We start from the raw sequence: 25,237 nt of genomic DNA, 5'->3' as shown, positions 1-25,237 counted from the left end.
CCTAAAAACAAACACGATCACCCACACCCCCTAAAAACTAACCCCCACCCCTAAAAACGAACCCCTAACCTCTCACCCCCTAAAAACTAACCCCAAACCCTGCACCCCTAAAAATCAACCCCAACCCATCGAACCTCCTTAAAACTAACCCCGATCCCCCCACCCCCTGAAAACTAACCCCACACTCCCTACAAACTAACCACGAATCCCACTTACCTGTTCCTGTGAGATGCTCCTCTGAACTCCACCCTGCCGGAACACTAGACCGAATCAGCCTTAACCACGCACATGCGTGGTTAAGGCTGAGTCATTGTTCGGGCAAGTCGTTGTTCGGCTTACGTGACTCCAGGACTTGTTGTTCCAGAATCGTGGCAAAGGTCATTTCCCGTATGATATATCTGGATGCGGTGACAGGACCAGCAAATACTATGCTAAACACAGATTTTTAGTTTCCGTGTTTTTAAGCCACACCCTGAATTACACAGTCCACGCCCCTTCAAGGGAACCCCCCCCCCCCCCAGTTTTTTCATCCCACTTAAAGCCCTGCTTTGGAGTAAATGTGTTATATTTGGGAGGCAGATACTTCTGCGGTGGAACTGTAGGGAGAGTGAAGTTGGTCTACAGTGGTTAATGGAAGTTTGTACCTCTGTGGGGAACTTCTGTTCAGTTCATGGTATTGTCAGCAACAGCTTGGAGGCGTCACCTATACACATGCAATGTAGGGGTCAGGGTTTGGGATTACCTTGATCAGTTTTGGGGACTTCCATGAAACATCAACGCCCTAAGTAATAACATGAAATATCAGACTGTGTTGTAGTTGGCAAAGAATCACGCCCTGGATGTTCTTGAAAGAGATCCACCTGGGAGCGGGCGAGGCACTAATGTTGGCTCTTAAGAACTCGCTGGTCCTGAACGCTTGATATGCCTGGAGCCTGACGTGAAGTTGCAGCTCTTCACAAGACAGGATTTCCATTTAAAACCCAACCTATTTGGTGTATTAAAAATGGAAGGCACTTAACAGTGCAGTGGTATTAAATGGAAAGACATGGTTGATCCGAAGTGTATATGTCCCACCACCAATGATTGCTCATGTGCTTAATGCCCTTTGCAGACGACTCACACAAGCCCAGCTTAACCACAGTCATGGGAATTGACCAGGAGCGACCAGTGCAAGTAAGTGCAGTGGAGCTGGGCTGGGTGGGGGAGGGGGGGCAGACGACGAGGAGGGAAAATTCGTTATTTATTTAATTTTCCCTCCTCCTCATCTGTTGAATCCCCCTCCCCCACTCAGCCTCACCGCACTTACCTGCACGGGCCGCTCCTGGAATTGACTTTAATGGATCAGTGAAGGGCGATTTGGATAGACAAAGCAGGGGACCATAGTTCCTCACAAAGGCTCATTGTTGTAGGAATTTGCAACATGACTTGGGTTTAGAGACATTGTAGTTGACTTCCTGAAGAAATAGAAACATAGGCAATGATAATTTCCCTACAAATAGGAAAGGTGTATGGTACCTTGAAGGTAAACCTATTGAGATGTATCACAAAGGACGACCATCTGTCCACATCACTGCAATGCAAGGAACATCTTTATCTTTAGCGGGCGCTTTTTGAAGAACAAGGAAAGCCACAGGCTCACCAGATCTTACCCCCTTAATCCATGTAATGGGGGCACAATTTCTACTGTTGGTAGCTCACGGTTCAATAGCTTTGAAAGATAAAATGACAATATGTCTGGATAGAGCTCAGTCAGCCTGTTTCTGTAGAGTTTTCTTTTTACCAACTGCTACCTCACATGCGCAAATACGTAGGGAATTCAACCTTTCATCTCAAAAGTGGATCTTAAAAGCTAGATTCATAGCCTGTTGTCTAAAAGCCAATGAAGCCCGGGAAAACACGGTAAAGAAAAACATCTGGACAATGATTAACAGCCGAGGGTCCACATGGTGTGAATTTTTAGCGCATTGTGTTGACGTATTGGAAGCTCAGGAAATATGGTCCGCTCCTATACCCACAGCGGCAGCAGCAAGACTCTTAACAAAACAAGCGAAGAGAATGTCAGCCGATAGTGACGCAGTAACTCTGAAAAACTTAAGTCATGGAAGCTGGGCATCAAAACTTTACAACAGTGTGGCCTTGCCACATTACCTGTCTTCCCCCTTAAAACCAATATTGAAGCGCCAACTAATGAAATTACGGTTCAGCTTGATTCCACTGTTGGCATACATGTATGGACGGGGATATAAAGAGACTCCGTGCGAGCATGTGCGGGAGTAGAGGAATCTTTTAGCCACATACTGTGCACCTGCGAGAAACTACGCACTTTAAGAATATATTGGCTTCGCCCTATTTGGCATATTTTAAATATACGGACATGTCAAGCTGCCCTGGTCGAGTGCATGAAAGGTGAATCAGTACAGCTGGCGGCACGCTTCATGAAATATCTGTCTGCAGTAAAAGCAGTTTTGGACTCCGATAATCATATACAACTATAATCCATAATGCCATGCCAACTGTTTTAAACCCTCATGTTTATAGTTGCCTAAATGGTGTCTAAAACCTTTTAAACTCTAGAACAACAGGATGATAGATCCTCATATACTCTTATATAATATTGTAATATATGCACTTTATATTGTTTTATATGGCTTGATTGCAATGATTTTAATTTTTTGTGCAATTAGCTATCTATCTATCTATCCTGCAGAAATAGCATTCACCTTTTTTAGCTGCACATCATTCCTTTTCTAGTTCCGATTACTTCATTATCATTAACTTATACATAGCTTATTTTCAATATCAGGCACTATTTATTTAATAGAAAAGGTTAACAGAATAACTAGTTTCATCCGGAAGCCATACTACCAGGCTGAAGTCCAAAGCACCTGTCATCATTGTTTGTTTTCTGCATTTTCCAGACTCTCTAATTCGTGGCGATGTTGTGGTTGCAACAAATGTGTCTAAATGTATTATTTTCAAATGTCCTGCAGCAAACATTAGAAAATGTTGCAGATCTGAAGTGATCTGGCCTATAAATTTATGACCATTTTTGGATACCCGTTGACCATAGCAGCATAGTCTCGCATTCGAACCTGATGGTAGGTATAACAACTAATACAATTCTAGTTTTTGTCAGTAATGCATAAGGCCACTTACACTAGACAGTTCAGGAGGTACAAATGCTCATGACATTGAAACAAAATTGCTCAAAAACCTACTGTTTTGTGATCATATTTTTTCTTATTCGTGCCACAAAATTTGCAGTCAGTCCATCCCTTTGATATTTCATGAAGGTGGGGAGAAAGAGGGTCTAATTTTAAAAATAATTTCCTCAAATATGCTTATTATAGGGTTTGAAATAGAATGCGAAAGTGTGGTAGTGAGAAGGCTGTGATGATGTAAGACATAGTTAGAGACTTTCTAAACGCTGTGGCTCAACAATGTGTTTTATCTTCAGGGTACAATTTATTATTCTGAAGATGGAACGTCTTGGTATGAAGGAAATTGGGTGAACAATGTTAAAAGTGGTTGGGGAGTCAGATGGTATGTATAATCTACTTTCTTTTTTCATTGCAGTTGAGATGATTGCTAAGTTGATTACATTAACAAGATATGATACTTTGTAGTTCTCAGTGACCTAGCCAGAAACACCCTTATATAACGAGTCTATCGTTTCACAGTATAGTAGTGTTTTGTTTCTTTAACAAGGTAAAAATACCTGACGCTAACACATTATTATATCACAGAGCCTGTCCCCCGGCCACTGGTATTGTGCTAAATAACAGGAGAGCTATTATAGCCCACTGCAGAGGGCTATACCGAGGAAGAGGGCCTTCAACAACTTGTGTAGCCCGAGGCAGAAGGGCTATAAGGCTATTAGAACATGTAACCCACTGAGAGTAGAATGTTGTAAATTAATAAGAGAGAAAAAGAAACACAAACACTGGAATGTCGGTGCAGGAGGCTTATACCAGCCATTAAGCCCGGAGCTACTCGGTTGTCTTCAATAGAACTCTCAACATTCCAGTGTTCTAATAAAACATTGGTTCCACCATCTGTAAGAAATTGTTAAATTCAAGATGGATGGTAAAGAATTCCAACCTCCTCAAGTGCAACTTTCTCCCAGCAGTTATGTGACCACAAGGCTGTCTTTAACTGACAGATTACAATCATGATTGTAAATTTTCATCTGAAGTATTCAAGAATGTTGCGTTTTCATATTTATCACCTTTTGATGACAGATCTTTTTACTCCATGTTTCCTCAATCCACTGTCAAGATGCTGGGAATTGAATTGAAGGTGTGTGGGATGCCTTGGGCGTCTACTGATATCATTTAGCCAAAGTGTGTCATTGTCATCACTTAACTCTAGTTAGATGTGATGGTATCCTAATAAATAAATAAATATGACAATATTTACAAACGGCATTGGTGGAACAATTGGTAGCACATCTATTCCCCTTGTGCATACAATATCGGCATGTGAGTCTTGGTGCCCCTCGAGGTTATAAGAACTGCACCCCACTGCCTAAGGTGCTAAGACACAGAAGCCCAATTGGACCCGGTGAGAGCATAAAGCAGACATAAACCTCGGCACTCCTATTCAAGTATATATCAATTCATAAAGTTATTCAAGTCTATCAATTCAAAGTACTAGCAGGACATCAAAGTCGTTCTTGCCGTATCAGTTTAATATGTATATGTGCCAAAATTACAAGATTGAAAAAACATTAGTAATATAATCAGGATGATCAGCTTGGTGTGTCAATCCTCCTTCCAAGCGTTGAACCGGCAGCCAAAATGGTACTTTGAATTGATAGACTTGAATAACTTTATGAATTGATATATACTTGAATAGTAGTGCCGAGGTTTATGTCTGCTAAAAAACTAAATATGTTGGGCCACCTCATCCAACAGTTTTCTGTGTCTAGCTGCCAGGCTCAGGAGTGTGCTGTCACCCATAGCCCATGGTCGCACAAGTTTACATTTTATTTGGGTCCTCGTATCGTTTGGAATTTCAGGATGAACAAAAGTTCTTTGGGTGCAAGAAATTGGGTAACTGGTTAAAAGGGTGAAACCCTACTCAAGCCGCAACCACAATCCTTGTCAGGGTGAGCCACAAGCAATCCCCAAAGTAACCTGTGCAGTCAGGCTTAACTTAGAGGCAATGTGTAAAGTATTATGCAGCACTTCAAACAGAAATTAAGTGAAAACACAACACAGGAAAACTCCACACCAATTAAGAACGATAGAGCAAACTGTAATAAATAATTTGACACCAAAACAACAAAAAGCAATCAGTAGAACTGGATATATGCAAGATTTAAGGTAAAATAGCCCCAAAAACCTGGGAGAAAGTCACAAGTTCAGGCCGGCCGCTATGGAGCATGGGTCGGATACAGGGACCAGGTTAGTCCAGCTGAAAGTTACCTTTTCAGTCCAGTGCAAATTGTGGAGGTGGCCGCTATGAGCAGGGAAGCGTTGTGGACAGTTGTCGATGTAGCGTGAAGATCAGGCCTGGTGTTGCAGGCAGTCATCGCTTTTTAGCAGAGAGCACAAGCACTTTACCACTGGTATGCAGCTGTAAAGTCCTAAGATCAACAAAACCAAATTCAGCAGAACAAATGAAGAGTAAAGACAAAACATTTGGAGGTGACCCTGTAGAAAGGGCCAGGTCCAACATTGAGGTTCAAGAATTGCAGCAAGTTCAGGAAGGCTATGCTGAACTGACTCCGATGCTGAGTGGGGTATTTCGAGGTCCATCATGACAGTTGGAAAATAGAAAGTTAACTCAGGCATGTGTTGCACCCAGAAACTAGAGGAGATTTTGAGATAGTCGATAAACCTGTTCCCTCCAATCAAGCACCAATACTTTCATTGGATTGTTTTGCCTTGATTGGCATAAAAAAAATCACAGGAAGAATAAATCTAAGTTTTCCAGGCAAAGGGAGCCCATTGAGTAAGAGAGGAGGGAATTGTCTCCTACGTAGAACATTGATGATCAGATGAAGCCAGATATGGAGTCGATTGGCATGAGGGTCCGTGAACAGTTGTGTAGCCTGGATTCACTTGAGAGAACTGTGGACCCCTCAAAGGAGTTGGCTGTTACTATGGATCATTTAGAATTCTTTGGAAATGTGAACTTGTCGGCTCCAATAGAAACAGTGGCTAGTCTCTTCCCCCACCTCTGTCATTCCTATTCTGTTCCATGGCACAGATCTATGACAGCGCTGCGGGAGATGCTACTGAGACTCACCATTGATACACTCATGGAAAACTTGCCTGAGGGTCCATCTTTTATGTACGTAACAAACCCTAGAGTGGAAGACAGTGCATCAGGGAGTTGGCTTCCTCTCCACTGGTTCCTTTGTTATATTTGCTGACGCCCATGCAGCCCTCTTCAGCTCCCGAACTAAAAAACAGGTTCACAAACTGGTGTAAAACACAATAACGGAGACCAAGGGGGAGGCTATTAGGTCATCTGTGGTTCAGAGGAAACCTCTTTGATAATCTTTTTGCTACATGTTATATCAGTGGGCGAAGGTTCACTTCTCAACAATTATATGGCAACACATGACTTGAGGCTTGAGCCGGGAGACGGTTTACGGGTAGCGTGCTGCGCGCTGTGCCTTTATGTGTCTTTTTGCTATCAATTTTAATTTTAGTGTTCTTGTGAGAGGGTGATGTTTAATAAAAAAATTCTACATTACCGCATCGCTTGCTGTACAGTGACATTCGTGGGGGGCAGTGAGGTCCGTTAGGGAATATCTCCTGAGTAAAGTCGCGCTATATGCAGGTAGGGCGGCGAACTTTACTATTTTGGGGGATCTTAACCTTCATTTGGAGATGCATGAGAAAGCTGAGATTTCGAACATTTTGGGCGATTTGGAGGCCTTTCAGTTAGTGCAACGCGTCCTTGAGAGCACGCACGTGGCAGGGCATTTATTGGACTCTATATTCTCCAATCTATGCCTTTTACAGGTCTTTCCGCCGGCTCCCCAGGCCTGGACGGATCACTTCTTGGTCTCTTTTGTGCTGCGACTGCAGGGGAAAGTTGCTCCCTTACTTTCTGCCCCTGTGCTGAAACGTCCTTGGCATAAACTGGACCTGGGACAATTCTCTGCTTGTCTGGCCAGCCATAGGCCTTTGTTGCCTTTAGACATGGATTCAGCTATCTCACGTTTCCATGATTGGGTGGTATTGGGTCTGGATACTTGTATCCCTGCCCGACTGGGAGCGAGGAGTAGAGGGTCTTCTAACCCGTGGTTTGACACTTCACCAATGTCAGCCAAAAAGGGGTGTAAGCAGCTCGAACGTGTCTGGAGACGCTCCTATGACGTCACAGCTAAGTTAGAATACCGGGCTGCCATTAAGCAGTATCATCGACTCATCCGGAAGACTCGAGCAGAGTACGTGGCCAAGAAAATCTTGGCAAGCACTAATCCGGCTAAGTCAATATTCGCCTTGCTCAAAGGTATGAAAAGTGCAGGTTCAGTGGTAACCTCCCTGATTGTTTCTAACCACCAGTGTAATAAGTTGGCTCACTACTTTGTAAACAAGGTTGAGCAGATTTACTTTAAACTGCCGCTGGTAGATCTGCGCGCTGAGAGGGAGGTTTTGAAAATCCCTGGCCCAATGGTGGGTAATAGTTTGGTATTCTTTCCACCTCTATCATCCAATGAATTTGATGTACTTTGTCTGAAAATCAAGTCAGGATCTCCGGCAGATCCTTTGACCCCTGCCCTGTTTCGTCAGATTCACCCCATGATCTCCCCTTGGGATTTGGGTTTGGTGAACTTGTCCATGTCATCTGCAGTGGTTCCCAAGGTATGGAAACATGCCAAAGTCATTCCACTGCTCAAGAAATCCTCCTTGGATCCCGCGGAACCAGGCAACTATCGGCCAATCTCTCAGCTGCCTTTTTTGGCAAAGGTGGCCGAATCTCATATTAACTCTGTCCTCTCCGAGTACATCGGACAGAATGCCATACTGGATCCCTCTCAGCATGGCTTCCGAGCGCGGCATGGGACAGAGTCTGCACTACTGGTAGTAACGGAAGCTATCAGGGATAGTCTGGACAGGGGTGATTCAGTGGCCCTGATCCTTTTAGATCTAAGTGCCGCTTTTGACACCATTTCACATGCAATCTTACTAACTCGTCTGCAGGAAATTGGTGTTAAAGGTGGGGCCTTGGGCTGGTTTCGCTCCTTCTTAGAGGGGAGGTCCTTTCAAGTGTCTGTGCCTCCGTTCCATTCTCAGGAGTTTGCTCTGCATCAGGGGGTACCGCAGGGCTCAGTTTTGAGTACGCTTTTGTTTAACATCTATGTTCGCCCCCTGGCTGCGGTTGCAAAAAATAGAGGGCTGGCGCTGGTGTCATATGCCGATGACACCCAATTGGTGATCTCCTTCTCTAAGAACTGCGGCGACAATCTGGAGAAATTCAAGGAGGATCTTCTAGCAGTGGCTGACTGGATGGCGGCCAACTACTTGCAGCTTAATGCCAGCAAATTGGAGATCTTACTGTTCGGGAAGGACCGTGAATTATGGTCCGAACAGTGCTGGCCAGAGCGTCTTAAACCCGCGCCCTTTCCCAAGGAGGTTGTGAAGAACTTAGGGGTATGCCTCGATGAGGGTCTGACATTTGAAGCTCAATCTAAAGCAGTGGCAGGGGTGTGTTTTGGGCTCTTGCGTGGTTTAAGACCCCTGCTGGGTTTTTTCCCCCCAAAAGTGCGACAAACCATAATCCAGGCTTTAATCTTGTCCAGGCTGGACTATGGAAACGTCCTTTATTTGGGCGCCAATAAGGCCAGTATCAAGCGCTTGCAGAGGGTTCAGAATGCTGCAGCCCGGCTGCTAGTAGCACTACCGAAGTCCAGCTCAGTTGCCTCTCTGCTCCCCAAGCTGCACTGGCTGCCTGTTGAAAAACGCATCCAGTTTAAGGCACTTTGTGTGGCGCATAAAATCTTGTCCTGTCAGGCCCCTGTGGGCTTGTCCAATCTGCTCAAGTTTTATGTTCCGCAATGCCTATTGAGATCGGCTGGCCGTGCCCAGGTCTGTATTCCCCATGTCTCTAAAGCTAGAGCAGGCGGCCGTTCCTTTCGGAACCTGGCGGCCAAACTCTGGAACTCTCTGCCTGTCTCTATCAGAGTAATTCAGAAGCACCTGGCCTTTCGTAAAGCCATAAAAACCTGGCTTTTCTCTGGCTCTGTTAAATTAACATCTCTTTAGCTAACATCTTGCTTCTGTCTCCTGGGCGCTTGTCTCGGTTGGGGTCGCGCTGGGATGCCCCATTGCTGGGGCAGCCATGCGCGTTACAAATCGGACTAATAATAATAATAATGACCATACAAGTTCTTGCTTTCTTTCTTGGAAATGAACCCCCAAATATAAAGATTCTTTCCGCTTAAAACATGCGCTGCAGCCCTTGCCCTTCCCAACCCATATTGGTGGTGCCACTAGACACAACACCAAAACTTACGAAAACGTGAGACAGGGATAGTGGAGCGGTAGTTAGGAAAAAAGTAGGGATAAGGCGAATGGGACAAACTGTGCTTATTTATTTTCGAATTGTTGTTTCAGTGTTGAAATTTTTTATTGAATTTTATAATGAGAATACATCAGGATAATAACATTGATAAATAAGGAATTATAGGAATAAATAGAACTTATGAAATATAACATACTAATAGGTATACATTATCGATATTTAAATAGACCATGTAAAAAATGCTTGTGAAGAAATATGATACAAATAGGCATTTAGATAAGTGAATAATAATTGAAGAAACAATTAAATTGTTGTTTCAGCGCTAAAAAGCATATTTAATAGACCAGGGAAAACTTAAAAGCTGTGCAGAAAAATATACCCAACCTTTTCTTGTCTGAGTTATTATAACATTGCTTCTCAGGACTTGAAAAAGAGATGGTGCAGTTTTGTTAAGCATTCAACATTCAGCATTCATCATTCAACATAGCGATCGTTGTCCCAATGGGTTACTAATGTGGAGGAAACATGGCACAAATTTACAACGAAACACACTAAAGGTGATTGGAGGAATGCTCACAACACATCAAATCACTGGCAATTGCTCGGGGTAACATTCCAACCTATTGGTCGTTTGCCCAGCATGCAACCTCTGTTTTGGACCCAGCCTTAGGCAATTCAGGTTTGACCCTGCCCAAATAGGATCAGTCCAGCCCAAACTCTCAGGTCATGTCCTCCCCAAACCGGAATTCCAGAATCCCAAGATCAGGTTCATCGTGATTGGGGCTCTTCAGTCAGGTGTTTCATGGATCCAGTGGCACAGTGAGCAAGGGACCTACATTTGGGCATAGCCTTGACTATTTAGGGTGTGACATCAAACGCACAAAAGATAATGGGAGGAATGCTTGTAATAAATCACTTGAGGTAGCATTCCAACCCATGGTTGTTTTGCTCACCATGCCACTTCAGTTATGAACCTAGGGATATGCAAATCAGTCTTGACACTGTCTCCAATGGGAACAGTCCAGTCCAAACTGCCAGCCGAGGTCCTCCCTGAATTGGAATCTACGCAACCCAAAACCAATTTCATCCTGATTAGGGCTCTTCAGTTGGTTGTTGTTGACTACAGAGCCGCAAGGAGCCCCTTCTAGGCTTACCCTTGACCACTTAGGGTGTTAGAGAGGAGCTGGCTTGGAAGTTCGGGCTGGACTGCTCCTATTGGACCAGGACTGAGACAAATTTGTATATGGCTGGGTGGAATCTGAGGTGGCATGGTGGCAAAAGAAAAAGGGGTTGTAATGCTACCCCACGCGATTGCTGGTGGTTAGACTTACTACATGTATTCTCCCATCACCTTTTGTGTGTTTGTCAGATTACAATGCATTATTATGTTTGAGTTTATTGTGAAGTCAAAACTGAAAAATAATTAAACATGTTTCATTTCTAGTACCAATAATATATTAAACGAACATCTTAATTCATGTTCAAATTTTTTAGCGCATTCCGAGTTTCATAGATTCGAAGGGCACCTTCCACAGAGGCACCATATTGGTGCACATTTTGACTTTGGTTATGTCACATGGACATTTGGATAATTTATGCATTTACACAGCTTCTAAAAGAGTCCCTATAGAAAAAGATACTTAATTACATTCCACCCTCAAGCAAGGACTTACTGATTGGAATACATATCTGGTGCCATCACCCAACTGTTAACAGATTTACAGAGGACATCACACGTGGTATAAATATTGGAAATCTGCTGATAGCCATTTCGGGTCCTTTTCTCCACCATTTGTAACACTTTTCCGCATGTGCACTCCACCATCCCTTCCCGCTGAGCCACTGTGAGACTTAGGAAATGCATTGCCCACTGTAGCTCCTTATGGATTGGGCAGTTTTTTGGAAGCAGCTCTGCACACAGTAATTTTATAACCACTGAGGCTAACACCATGGAGATTGCTTTCCCACTGTAAATATATTATTTTTGAGATTTTATGTAAAATGACCAGGCAAGTCAAATGCTAATAAGCAAATAAACCAGACATTGTCTGGCATGTCCAGCCCTTGCTTAAATAGCAATTCCTGCATTGATAATTTATATCCATTTGTGCTCCCTCTTGAATGGTTGCAGGGTCCTGCTGATAGAAACATGGATACCACAATTGACTAGGACCTCTTTAACTGATTGTATTAAGCTTGGTGTCCCTGACCTTTTCTGTAATGAGAGCTACTTATTTTAAATGAAAATCATCCAGAGCTACTAATATTTTTAGTGTGTTATTAGTGATCACATCATGCAAGATTACATTAGTGGACACGCCATGCAAGATTACCCACAGTGATCACCTCAGTACATCAAGCAGCGTTACCATCTGTAAGAGGAAAAAGGTTTTATCAACCTCGACTGCCTCTACATGGTTAATACATGACACCCATAGGTGCAATGCCCCTGGCATAAGGTAATATCAGTGATAAATCTACCAGATTCCTCATGAATGATCACCTGTGGTGTAGCAAGGGAGGGGGGCCGGTTACAAATTTTCAGGGCAGCGGCCTCCCCCCACTCTTACCTGCCATCTTGGGATGGCAGTCACCAGCACCCCTCCCCCTACTCTAGGAAGGGACCGCCACGGGTGGCCAAAGGTCTAGCTACTCCACTGTTGATCACCCTAATATCAGCTTTAAATATATCAAATATATGTTTGAAATCCGACTATTTTTCTCCAAACATCAGGTTATTAGTTCTGAAAATACACAAAATTTCATCCCAAATACACACTTTATAATTTTGAGAATCATATATTAATTTAACTGAGCAAAAGCTTCTAATTTAGTAGGTTGGGCTGCGCACAGGAGAGCTATATAAAGCTTGCTGGAGAGCTACCGGTAGCTCACAGGCTACTTGTTGGAGATGCCTGTTTTAGGCAACTATAACCAGGGCTCAGTCCCACTCATTTTTTCCTGTGTCCAGTTTACATGTGAAGATTGTCTTTGTAGATTCTAATGCCTGTCTGCATAGTAGTTCTAAGCCTCTGAAATAAACAATCAAAATAGAACTTTGGCTGAAAATAGTTTTTATGCATTTCGTTGAATCAAATATGAATCTTCCAATCTGTTTACAATTTGTTTCTTTTTTTTAGCTATAAGAGTGGAAACATCTATGAAGGCCAATGGAAAAACAGCATTCGCCATGGAGAGGGAAAGATGAGGTGGCTCACAACTAACGAAGAGTATACTGGCACCTGGGTCCGGGGAATTCAGGTAACTGAACAGCTAATGAAATAAATGTTTAAAATCCTTGGTGACACGGAGATAGAAGTGATCACAGCGTCATGAAAATGGATCATGGTTGCATAAATGAGTCAAATGAATAAGTACTTAGTCGGTCATTCAGACTATTTTCTAGGAACTCCATGCAGTCACCATTGGGATCACAGTCAATGGCCTGAGCAGGACATAGCTCCATAGCTCTCTTGAAGAAAGAGTACAGCTATGAGAGTTGTCATCTGAACAAGCATGGATGGTCACGATCCATTCTGGTTTGCAGTTCATCCAATTTGGGGGATGGCAGTCATGGCCGGCATGGATCACGGGTGGGGGGCGGGGGTGGCACCGGGTGGAGGGTGGCGGAAGAGGTCGCGTGGGGGGTTTAATAAAAAATAATAATATTAATAATTTAAACTTACTTTGAGGCCAGGTTCCGTGTCTTCTCAGCTCCTGCTCTCCTGCCTCTGACAGGAACAGGAAGTAGGCTGCCAGGCTTCCTCCCCTAAGCCAATCACAACACTGTAAGCCGCGTTGTGATTGGTCGGGACGACGCCCAGCCAGGGGCTTATGGAGTGGGCATGTTCTTCATGCAGGCTGCATTGCAGCCTGCAGGGAGAAGGGAAAAGTGTGCATTACTGTTTTGGGTGGCCCGAGCGAACCTACTAAACAGTCTTTGTGCACTCAGGAGTGGGCACACCACTCCTCCCCTGCCCTGCTCCGAGAGCAGAGCAGCCCCGCCCACCTGCCCGCAACTCAAATATAAAATGGTAATAACTAAAAGTTATTACCATTTTATGTTTCTGCTTCTCGCACTGGGAGAAAGCAGTGGGGCGATGCACCTCCGTCAGAGCAGAGGAGCCGCCCCTGAACAATGGCCATTGGGATATTGCACATGCTTAACCAAGCAAACTCAGCAAGCAGTCACTCACCTCCTGAGGTGCAGTGTGACCTACACACACTGAATGTGAGCCCATTCCAGACCATGGCATGCTTGATGTTTTATTTCCTCCATTAGTTCAGTGTTCCGGTGGTCATGTGTGAGAGAGGCATTGCCGTCTCAATGTCAGTAAAATTGCCTAGATTGAACAACATCCTCATTGTCAGCTTTCGGGAAGGAGGAACATATCTCCCAGAGTGTCACCTAGGTTGTCAATCGAACCAGTAAGGATATGTGCCTCCTTAACACTGAATGGCTGCACAGCCAACACCATGACCTATGATAATGCCCTTGTGTAAGATTTAAGGGTGAATTGGTAAACCTCGAAATGGTGACTGAAATTCCTGACTAGAAACAATAGGCCATGGCTATCCAAAATGGGTCCACAGAGATCATAGTCTTGCCAGGTTTTCTGGCAAACAACATGATAATCTTACATACAATGACTTAAAATGTAAACAGTTTATATAGACAGTGTTTATCCTGTTATTGTGGCACGAATGTGGATCACACTAACTGACGATGGACGTTCTTGACTTAAGAACTCCATGTGGAAAAGGTACACGTGTTCAAGGCTTCCATATTATTTCTTGGCCAAGAAACGATCTCATATTCTTTTCGATGGTTCACTTACTGGATTTATGAGAATGTGATTCTTGTATATATGCCATATTGTATCCTGTGCATATACCTACAATGGCTCCGTGTGCCTAATTTTAGCTGTTGTGAACCGAAATAAGAAAATTAATAAAGTTTGTTTATAAAAAAAAAAAGAAACAACCTCATAGCTTCAGCTGTCAGTCCTTGAAATCTCTAAATATCTTGGCCCTTTCTAAAGGATGTGTTTTATCTTTCACCCACAGAATTGAGCAGCAACATCTTTCTTGTTTGCAGTAATAATAATAACTTATTTTTCTATAGAAATTTCAGATTAGAAAATACCTTGAATCAAATAATTTTCTTTGTTTTGCTGCTGAGAAGACATTTACAACCCAAAAAAATCTACTTTTGCTAACTATGGGAACTTTGTTTATGTTATATGAATGTTCTTTGCGGTGGCCTGAAACACTTAAGAAGGACTGTGTAATAAGAATACCTAAATCCAGTGTACCAATACAACATGCAGTCAAGGAGGATTAGTGGATTAGCAGATATGCACATCTAGTGGGGCTTCAGGTGGATGACAGGCAGTGCTGAACCAGCACAAACAACCGATTTCTGAAGTCCTTATTGCATTTTCTATGCTACTATACTACTTTTGAATGGAAATGTATCATGGGCGTCAACTAGATGTAGACAGTGGTGGCCATTACTACATGGGCCTTTTGCTTCCACTGACTCTGCTATTGTTACCCATGAAAGTAGTAGTATCAGTAACAGAAAGTAAACAGTCCCATAAGAGTCAGGCTTACTTTCTGTAGTTTCCATGGTTTGCTCTTTTCCTAGACCCTCAGCAGAAAGCAAGAGTTTGTCAATTTGCAAATAGCAGGAAAGCTGTCAACCCTGTGATGTCATTGGGTGTTAAAGAGAGTGTGATGTCACTTCTGCTACCCCCTAACATTTTTGTGAATTGAAGTCCATGAAATGTAGTATTTACCTTTTGGCAGTGGACAACTATAAATAGGGTACGGTGCTCTAACACCATCAATTTTCTGTTCTAGACTGGCTTTGGTACCCACACATGGTTTCTGAAGAGAGTCCCTGGATCTCAGTACCCTTTGAGGAATGAATATATAGGCAAGTTCGTCAACGGAGCTCGTCATGGACACGGGAAGTTTCTCTACGCCAGTGGTGCTATATATGATGGCGAATGGATGTGCAACAAAAAACATGGTTTGGTAAGTCCTCACAAATAGAAACCACATACATTTGAAAAGTGAAGCAAATAAGTCCTGTTCTAGTGAATTCACGTTCGCTTATCTTTCTTTTCTGATTTACACCTGCATGAATGATAGCATTTTGCTTCCAATTAAAACTAAGGGGTGAAAGGGTATTTGGGAGTAGTAATGGCTTCTTGATGCTAAACATACTACTTTTATGATTCTATGTTTATATTTGACTTTTCTTAAATAATGTATTTATGGTTTGTACAAACCAAATAAATACAATCGGTGGGTACACACTGTGCTTCATGTTTTCTATGCATATTAAAAAGGTACTGATTTTTACAATGTCTTCTCTTCTTTAGAAAGACATTTGTCTAACTCAAATAAATGTTCTGCTACACCACTAATCAAATGTGATTATCACAAAGGCATAGTCGGAACACAGTGATGATCCTGGACATTCTAGTCCCACCCAATTATGACATAATTAGACTGAATAGGATTGGAAAATCTGGGTGGGGGCCCTTAGCATGCATTTACTACTCCATGCTCACCCTGAAACACTCTCAAACAGTACAATTGCCCACCTGATAATATTTAGGCATTGAAATTTGGAGCAATAACAAGATGGTAAGCTAACTCTGCAGGAACTACCGCCCCTCAGGAAACAACCTACTTTTTATTGGCCAGATAATGGAGACCATCTCCTCTAACTCAGTTAAGCACACCAACCACATCTTCCTCTGGGATTTCCACTTATTTTGGAATGACTCTAACAATCTCATACTGACCACTTTCAAGGCCTTCTTCAAGACCCTAAACCTTACCCAGTCATGCAATGGACCAACACACAATAGAGGCTCCACCCTCGATCTAATCATATGAAACAACAATACCATTGAATTGAATCCATAACCCCCAGTGATTGGTCAGACCACTAACTAATCTCCTTCCTCATCCTGGAGAAGGTGTTAATTAGAAAGGGCCAACCTCTTAAACCCAGACAATAGTCCAGAGACTTCAGAAACACTAACCCTTCCCATCTAACCTCCACTATCAAGAACACCCTTCTGCCTCCCACAAGCATGACAAATGTCAATGATCTTGATGAACACTACATATGCTCCATGGCAGACATGAATACTATTACTCCTAAACAGCTAAAAAGAATACTGAGCCAACACTTCAAACCCTGGGTCAACGGCAGCCTTAATGAGGAAAGACGCAATTTAAGGCTTGCTGAAAGATCATGGAGAAGCTCTCCCTCCATCGCACACCTCCAGCACCTGAGGTTGACAAGAAGCTCCTACAATTAACATATCCAAAGTTCCAAAACAGAATTCTTTAGGGCACAACTAGACAATGCCAAAACAGACCCAGGAAACTATTCGAAGTCATCAAACAACCAACAGTTTACACCCTAACAAACACTCTGCAGGCACCAGACCCTTGCTAAGCCACGTGGAGTTCCCCGCCCATTTCATTGGAAAGACAAGGAGGATTGAATCTGATCTGCATCGTGCCTCACAGCATCTGCCAACCTAGATCCAGCCTAGGCTCCTACCTGTACAGCACAAGGTCAGTTCCTCTCCTTTTGGCTACACTAGTAAAACAATGCCACCTGGAGTACCTTTAAAATCCCAGATGAAGCTGCACTACTTAAAATATTAATAATAATAAAATACCTCCAACCATTTCAAGAATCCTCTACCCACCAAGTTAATCAAACAGCTGAGCCCTTCCATACTTCCTCTCTGGACAAAGATTGTCAATGTATCTCTCTCTCAGGGACTGTTTCCTGACTGCTTAAAGGAGAACAGGTCACCCCTATTAAAAAAAACAAAATACGGACCAGACTAACCTCAATTATTACTGCCCAATCACCAACATCTCGGCACTAGCAAAGTTTTTAGAGAAATCCCTACATCTACAACTCTGCAACCACATTGAGCAATTTCAACTCCTTGATCATTACCAATTTGGATTCAGAACTGGTCATAGCACTGAAACGGCTCTAACACACATTGTCGATGACACCCTGGAATGCTAGACCAGAATGAACTCTGCTTACTTATTCTACTTGATCTCTCCTCTGCTTTTAATTCAGTCAATCATCATAATATGACACTTTCTTGAGAAGAGGAATGGACTATCTGGCCCCATCTTAAACTGGTTTGCCTCCTTCCTTCATAATAGAGCACAAAGAATCAAAGTCAATCACACCCTATCTGACACCACACCAGTCACGTCTGGATGCCTCAAGGATCCATAGTCTCACCCAACTGATTCTAATTGCTTATGCAACTTCCTATCGAACGTATGAAGATCTCACACATTCACTAACACATGTACGCAGATGATACACAAATGTATCTGAAAATTTCCTCACCCGAAGATGTCAAACTGCTCAACTGCACCCTCCTGAAAACACAACAATGGCTGACCCACAATCACCTCATGCTTAACACTCTAAAAACTGAATTCCTACTGATCACCTCTCACAATCACTCTGCCCCCATAGAAGAATGACTCAACTCACTGCTCTTAACTGTGTCCCACATGTGATCGGTTCCACTATATATCTAGGTATAACCCTGGACAAAAACCTGAATATGCAAGATCATATCAGTGCCACCACCAGGAGAGCCAATTACCAACTAAATTCACTGGGAGAAATCAAACCTTGATTAACTCCTGATGACTTTCAGTTAGCTGTCCAATCCTTGGTCATCTCCCGTTTAGACTATGGAAGTGCTATTTGGAAAGGCCTACCCAAAGTAAGGCTGGCCTCAAGACGGGCCTCATTGAATTCAGCTGCTAGGCTCAACACAGGATCCAGGAAATTCTACCAGCTTACCCCCAACCTCAACCATCTAAAATGGCTCCCATTTGAAGCTAGAATCCAGTTTAAGATAGCTTGCATGAGTCATAAGGTCATCCACCACAACACATCTATCTTCATAGCTAAAACACTTGAACTGTTGGGTGGCAGTTCCTCCCTGCTGCTGAAGCCACAGATGTTCAACAAAAAGTAGACTTACAACCACTCCATCTCTTGTCCGGCCCCAAGAATAGGGAACGCACTGCTCCCAGAAATTAGGACAAACTCCTTCTCTACCTTCTTCAAAAAAGAAGTAAAAAAGCTTCTATTGAATGGATTCTACCACTAGTTATCTTTAGTCACTCATCTTGATCTATGTCACATGAACTTACATGGATCATTGATCTACCAAGCTGCTGTGGTTTATTGTATCTGTTTTGCATTGCTCCCTACATTTCCTCCTTGCTTCTTACCAGCTATGTATGACCTGAATGCTATATATACTCCGCCCTGATACCTGAAAGGGTCATGTTCTCGCTTTATAAAACTCCACAAGTAAATAAAATTAAATAAGTAAGCACTTGACAAACACACAACACAGCTTGAAGCTGAGGTTACTTCCAATAATACTTGCCTACAAAATAAACCACACATACAACAGAATACATAAGACAGAGAACTCCTCATATATTCAACACTGTCTTGATTAAAGAGGGAGCATATGGACCTCTGTGGTTAAGACTGACAAAGCACTCCATAGGAAGAATGCACCTTCAATAATCCTCACCTGCCAGCTTGACCAATGTGCAGCACACTTTGTTAAAGCACTGTACGAAATTCAAATCGTTCTACTACTAGATGTGGTATTGGTTAATCAAGAGATCAATCAATCAAGTGATTTTTAGATCTAAGATGCGAATTCTCTTAGGAAACTGACTTAATTAACTTAAGTTAGAAATTTGATTACATTGAAATTAAACTCAATCTGTGCCGAGCTGGGATGGGAGAGCCTTAAGCAGTTCACTTCCACAAATGAGTCAATAGGTTTGGTAAGGGAGTACACGTATAAATACTAAACATGGCTCCCTAGAAGTACACAGTACTAACGGGGATTTAGCTAAATTAAGGTTAATTATAGTCCCCGTTTACTAAATGTATGTTAATGAGGAGCCAAAAGGACACTGGTCTAAGCCAGAGTTATTGAAAACCGAGGAGACAGTGAACTCAGTGTACAGTACTAGACAGCTATGGGGCAGTGGCTTAGGTGTGACTCAGTATGGAATTAAAAGGACAATTTCATGAAGGTGAGCTGCAGGGCAACTGAAAAGGAATTGGATTAGCTCATTACAGGAAATCTAAGAGGTTAACGTCCAGAATGTAAGTTACTGGAAAATGCATTGCACATCACAAGGAATGTAACTGGGATATCTATGATGATGCTACACTCAATGTAAATGACAAGGAAGCAGAGAAACATCTGTTATATTATGTGCAATTGTATAGTGGGCTAATCACCCATGAGGGAAGGTAATCAATGAGCCAGGTCTTCAGCTTCTTGTGGAACTTGTGAAGCGATGAAGAGACTCTGATGTGAGGAGGGTCATTCATGCCTTGGGGAGATGTATGAGAAGGCGCGGCCTCTGGCTATGGTTTTGCAGATGAGGGGTGTGCGTGCCAGTGAGAGTCCGGCTGTGCGGAGTTGCCTGGGAGTTATTCAACAGTCAATGCGGCTCTCGAGGTATCTGGGCCGGTGTTATGTAGTGCTTTGAATGTGTTTGTGAGCAGTTTGAATTGGATTCTTTTGTGGATTGGGAGCCAGTGCATTTCTCTGAGGTTTGGAGTGATGTGGGTGTGATGAGATAGGTTGAGAATGAGTTTTGCTGCTTTTTGGATTGTCTGAAGCCGGTTCTTCGTGATTCCTTGAGTGTGTTCCTGTAATCGACTTGCCGTTGATCAGGGCCTGTTTAACCATCTTACTGGTGTTCTCAGGAAGCCATTCAAAGATTTTTTGTAGCATTTTAAGGATGTAGAAGCAGGTGGAGCTCATTGCATTTATTTGGGCTGTTATGTTGAGGTTGTTGTCCAGGATGATTCTGAGATTTCTTATGTCGGTGGCGGGTGAGGGTCCTAGGTTAGTAGGCCACCTTGTTGAATCCCAGGTGGAGATTTTCATTCTGAAGATCACTACTTTCGTTTTTTCAGTGTTCAGTTTGAGACAGTTTGTTTTCATCCGTGAGGCTACTGCTGTCATGCATGTTGTGAAGTTGTTTCTTGTAGTGGGGGTCTTATCTGACAGGAAGAGGATCAGTTGGGCATCGTCAGCGTAGCAGAGTATGTTGATGTTGTGGGATCTGATTAAGTCTGCTAGCGGAGTCATGCAGATGTAGAGATGATGATGGGGGGACTCGAAATATGGGGTTCTTTGCCTTTGATGTGTAGGGTGGCAGGCACTTTTCTCACGCATACAATGTTTTATGTACCAATGCGAACACAGTAAATGTGATCCAGGCTGGCACCAAAGGCCATCCATAAGTCAGCAATGTGATTCTTGGTTGGAACACTGCCTGTTAAAAGCATTCTGCAGCACGTAAGGGTTTGGTGATAATGTTTTTGGTGGTATTTGTAAGAAGTGAATTAGATGGACAATGTTTATTCTATGAACCTTGCAATCTCAGTCCTCTTCAGCTCAGCCAGACAGGCATGTGCTTTTCGCAGGAACCTAATATGGTTGTTGTATGGGAAAATTATAGCACTGCTGTGGCTGTCCATATACTTGTTGGACACAAATGGGATTCATAGTGTTCTGGTTTTGTTTTTGGGCAGATCTTGGTGTCCCCAACTCTAAACGTATTATACCTGACTTGTTCTCTTTTTAGAGTAGTGTCTTTGTCTACCAGAAGGAGCTCCCCTTTGACTTTGTTCAGGCTTAAAAAATTGTCATCCAGCCAGCCCTGCAGCTTGAATATATTCTATAAAGTACTCTAAAATGGCATGGGGTCCTTTAACAGGTGGAATACTATGTGTGTCTGTCAGTCACTGGAGAACTAAGAGTCACCAGCATTATTGTGTGTCGCTAGGGGGACTATGAGGAGACTGGGGCAGATTTAGTCACTTTCACCAGAAGCATTGACAGAAGTCCCATTAGTCCATACAGCATGAGCTACGCTGTGTGTTACTAAAGAAGGTAGGGGACAGTGTGTGACTTCAGTGTGTGCTACGGGAAATTGGGATTGACCTAGACTAAATGTGGTTTACTGGGAGAGTAAGAGGGCCCTGAGATTAATCGGCACTGGGGAATCACTGGGACAGCAGTCTGAGGGTGATTACATCATATTCATCAGAAGCAAAACCACTGATAGCTCTAAAGACCCCACTGGTTTACACTACATGAGTGGACAGTCTGAAAAGTTGGCCCTATTGTGTGTCCCCCAGACTCTCACCAGTTGAATCCACCCCTTCGTAGTTAGCATTATCAGGGGTGCCATTTACTCCAGGGGTGCCAAGTTATCTGCTGTTCTTATTGGAACCCTTAGGTTACACTGCAAAATGGGGAATTACCAGATGAAACAGTCATTCTGGGTCTCATTTACCCGATAAGTTTCCATTCCGTTATGCACCCCCACCCCTAAACTATTTCACATGTTTTGAACAGCTGAAAGCTCTGGAGAAATAGGACAGGTTTGCAGTGTTTCCGAGCACCTCCTAATGTTCGATGGGCCAAGTAACAAATTAGCGGCCCTATTGGAAATCCCAGTCTCTCGTAATGACGCATTGTGTGTGTGTTACTGTGAACTAAGGTGGCAGTATATGAGTGCAGTGAAAGTTCATTGTGAACAAATATGACCATCTACTAAATATGTGTTACTGGAGAACTAGATGACCCTGGACTAATGCTTGTTACTGAGGAACTAAGATGACACTGGGCTAATTGTGTGTCTCAGGGAAACTATTATGACCCTGGACTAAATATATGTTTATGGGGAACTATGATGACAGTGGACTAAGTGTTTGTCAGTGGGGAACTGTGATGACCCTGGACTAAATGTGTGCTACTGGGGAACGAAAATGAGTCTGGACTATGTGTGTGTTACTGAGGAAATAAGATGATCTTCAACTAAATGGGTATCACTGGGAAACTTTGAGGAAAGTTGACTGAATGTGTGCTTGAGACCCTAGGCTTATTAAATGAATGGGGAACTAAGAAGTGACCCGCTGGCTTAATGTCAAAAGGGTAATAAGAATGCAGTAGGTTGAGTCATTGAGGAAGTAAGCGAAAGGTAGGCTACATGTGAGTTAGTGTGTAACTAGGAGGATACTGCACAATAGAACGTCTAACACATAGACCCTGGTCTGCCAACTATAATAACATTCTCACAGTTGAGAGGTGGAAGAGGGACTTTGGAGTAGGCAGAGCCTGGATAGGGGCTGGGACCTAGAGCCATTTGGTGTCTGACAGTGCATGGTTGGCATCTGAGGTGCAGAGTGCTGGAAAGGGGGTGTGGGGTACTGATGGAGAGACTCCCTAACCTGGGGGAAAAAACAAAAAGCTCAGAAGCTGTTGCTGATGTTCTAGTGGGTTGTAGTTGCTAAACAACCCCATATACATTAGTTGTGCTGAATGTCTACAAAAGAGAGGGAAACCCACTCTCTGCAAAGGTTTCCAGATCATAGTTTCTTACACTATCTGATATAGACTCTTTACGGGGTGTCCATGTGAAAGGAGTCGATTTTGGATTACTCACAGTGGCACCATGTATGTTGGCAGGTCTGTAGCCCCTGCCATGCAACAACGTCACAGGCGCCTTCTTCCAGCTAGAATACAGTGAAAAGCATGCTGCGTCAGGTGCAAGGGTAATCACCATAAGAAAGATTTGTGAACTCCATCAGAACAATATTAGATGAAGATTTGTGGTTTTGGTTTTCAGAAATTCATGCTTAAGTCATGGATGAAACATTGACACACAAGTGGCTATTACAAATATCATGGTGTTCCCAGGCGGTGGTACCGTACCCGCTATTACCAATACTATGTATGCGTAAGACCAGAGTTCGGTGTTACCAGAGAAGCACCAGTTGATCCAATTAAGGCAACCAAGAAATGGGTCAAAAAACGCTCCTTATTCTCCAGAGGATGAGCACATGCATTTGAAATTATTGTGAAAATCTCCAAAATCTTAATTAGCACCTTGAGACCCTCATGGGTGAGTAGTCGCGCTTTACAAACTCCTGATTGATTGATTGATTACCCAATTCACTAAAGCTTTATTCGGTACAAATTAATGACCATAAAAGCATATACACAATCACACAATCATGGTATGAAAATACGAACAAATTATAACAGACATGATAATACATTAAAATCACTATGATTAATTAATACAATTAAAACAATGATACTTGCACGATTAAAAACACATATTTTTCCTGGAATTGATGCATTTGTTTAAAAAAGTTGCAGTATAAAAACATACATCCGCAGATTGTAAATTAAAAATCAATTTCATTGCGTGCTCAACTGTGCGTGCTCCATATTTAACAAACATGGGTTTAAGTAAAATAATACGAAAATTGGAGTACAACTTACAGAACAATATAAAGTGCACTGTGCTTTGCTTGGAAATCCCATCGCATCTACAAGGGCCAGATGGATGTTTCTTCATTATTGGGTGGGCCACCAAATGGTGCGCTATTCCAAATCTAAGTCTTGTTAGCACAAATGTATGCATTGGTCTAGTGACCAAAGTTAAGTAGACAGGGAATCCATCCTTAAACAAATATCTGTTATAAAACATAACAGTGGATAGAGTTCCAGCGGCAACAATTCTCTTATTCTCCGCATAGGCCAGAAAAACCCTTTTTAACTCTACTTTGGGGATCAATAAAACAGCATTGGGATCAATTACAATGTTCAAGTTAAAAATATCTGAGAAACACACAATAATATATTTAATCCAGGGTATTGCTACAGCTTTATCTAATCGCAAACAATCCTGAATAATAGACCTAGTAAAAGACTTCTCCTCATTCAGCCAAATAGACCGCCAGGTCATCAAAGGCCTAAGGGACAAAAGGTCAAATAGGTAATTCACAGATAGTTCCTTATGGCTCGGAGCGTTAGAGGCCGATGTGGGTAGGCATAAAAGTTTTTTAAGGAAGAAATTCTCTTCCAGCTGCAAATTGTAGGCGCAGCAATAACCCCAGATTCCTGCCCCATACAATGCAATTGTTACGCATCTGGCCTGATATATTTTTATCATGTCCCTGGTCCTACGATCCCCAATTTTCGCAGCGAATCTGAAAATTCCGTGGGCATTCCTAGCCATTTTATTACGTATGTTGTTAAATTCATGAGTCCACTGTTTGTCACTAGCAAAGGTTACACCTAAATAGCAACATTTGTCCACTTGCTGTACTTTTGCATTGTCAATAAAAAACCCTTTCGTTACATGTTTTAATTTCTTGGGGCCGCAGATCATGGTGTACGTTTTCCCTTTATTGATAACTAATTTTCTGTCAACAATAAAGGAAGCAAAACTGTCCATCAATCGTTGCAATCCTACAGGAGTTCTGGACAGCAACACAGCGTCATCGGCGTATAATAGTACCGGCACTGATACACCATTGATCATAGGAGCATCTGCATTAACTTCCTTTAAAATAGCATCAATTCCATTAATAAATAAAATAAATAAAAGAGGAGCTAAAACACAACCCTGCCTTATACCACGTTTAACGCTGAAGTTCGGGGTACATTCCCCCTTCCTACCAAAACGTACACATGTTTTTAATCTCTCGTACATCCTGGCAAGAAAATATATTATGCCCTCTGGCGCTCCCAAGTTCAACAAGGTTGGCCACAAAATAGAGTGGTCGACCATATCGAAAGCGCTACTTAAA

The 25,237-nt window shown here is 42.7% G+C and overlaps 1 protein-coding gene across 1 annotated transcript in view; it reads left to right on the top strand.

The window, feature by feature from the left end:
- The window catches only part of LOC146796441 (radial spoke head 10 homolog B-like), a 272,974-nt gene that overhangs the window by 28,245 nt on the left and 219,492 nt on the right, over positions 1–25,237 (top strand). Inside the window, exons 5-7 of the mRNA XM_085629016.1 lie at positions 3,458–3,543; positions 12,627–12,747; positions 15,352–15,528. Of these exons, the coding sequence (XP_085485142.1) occupies positions 3,458–3,543; positions 12,627–12,747; positions 15,352–15,528 (384 nt within the window). The remainder of the gene's footprint in view (positions 1–3,457; positions 3,544–12,626; positions 12,748–15,351; positions 15,529–25,237) is intronic.

Source organism: Triturus cristatus, chromosome 10 (assembly GCF_964204655.1).
Source record: "Triturus cristatus chromosome 10, aTriCri1.1, whole genome shotgun sequence".
Taxonomy (NCBI): domain Eukaryota; kingdom Metazoa; phylum Chordata; class Amphibia; order Caudata; family Salamandridae; genus Triturus; species Triturus cristatus.
Note: the sequence above shows the minus strand (reverse complement) of the source record. Positions and strands in the feature narration are given on the sequence as shown.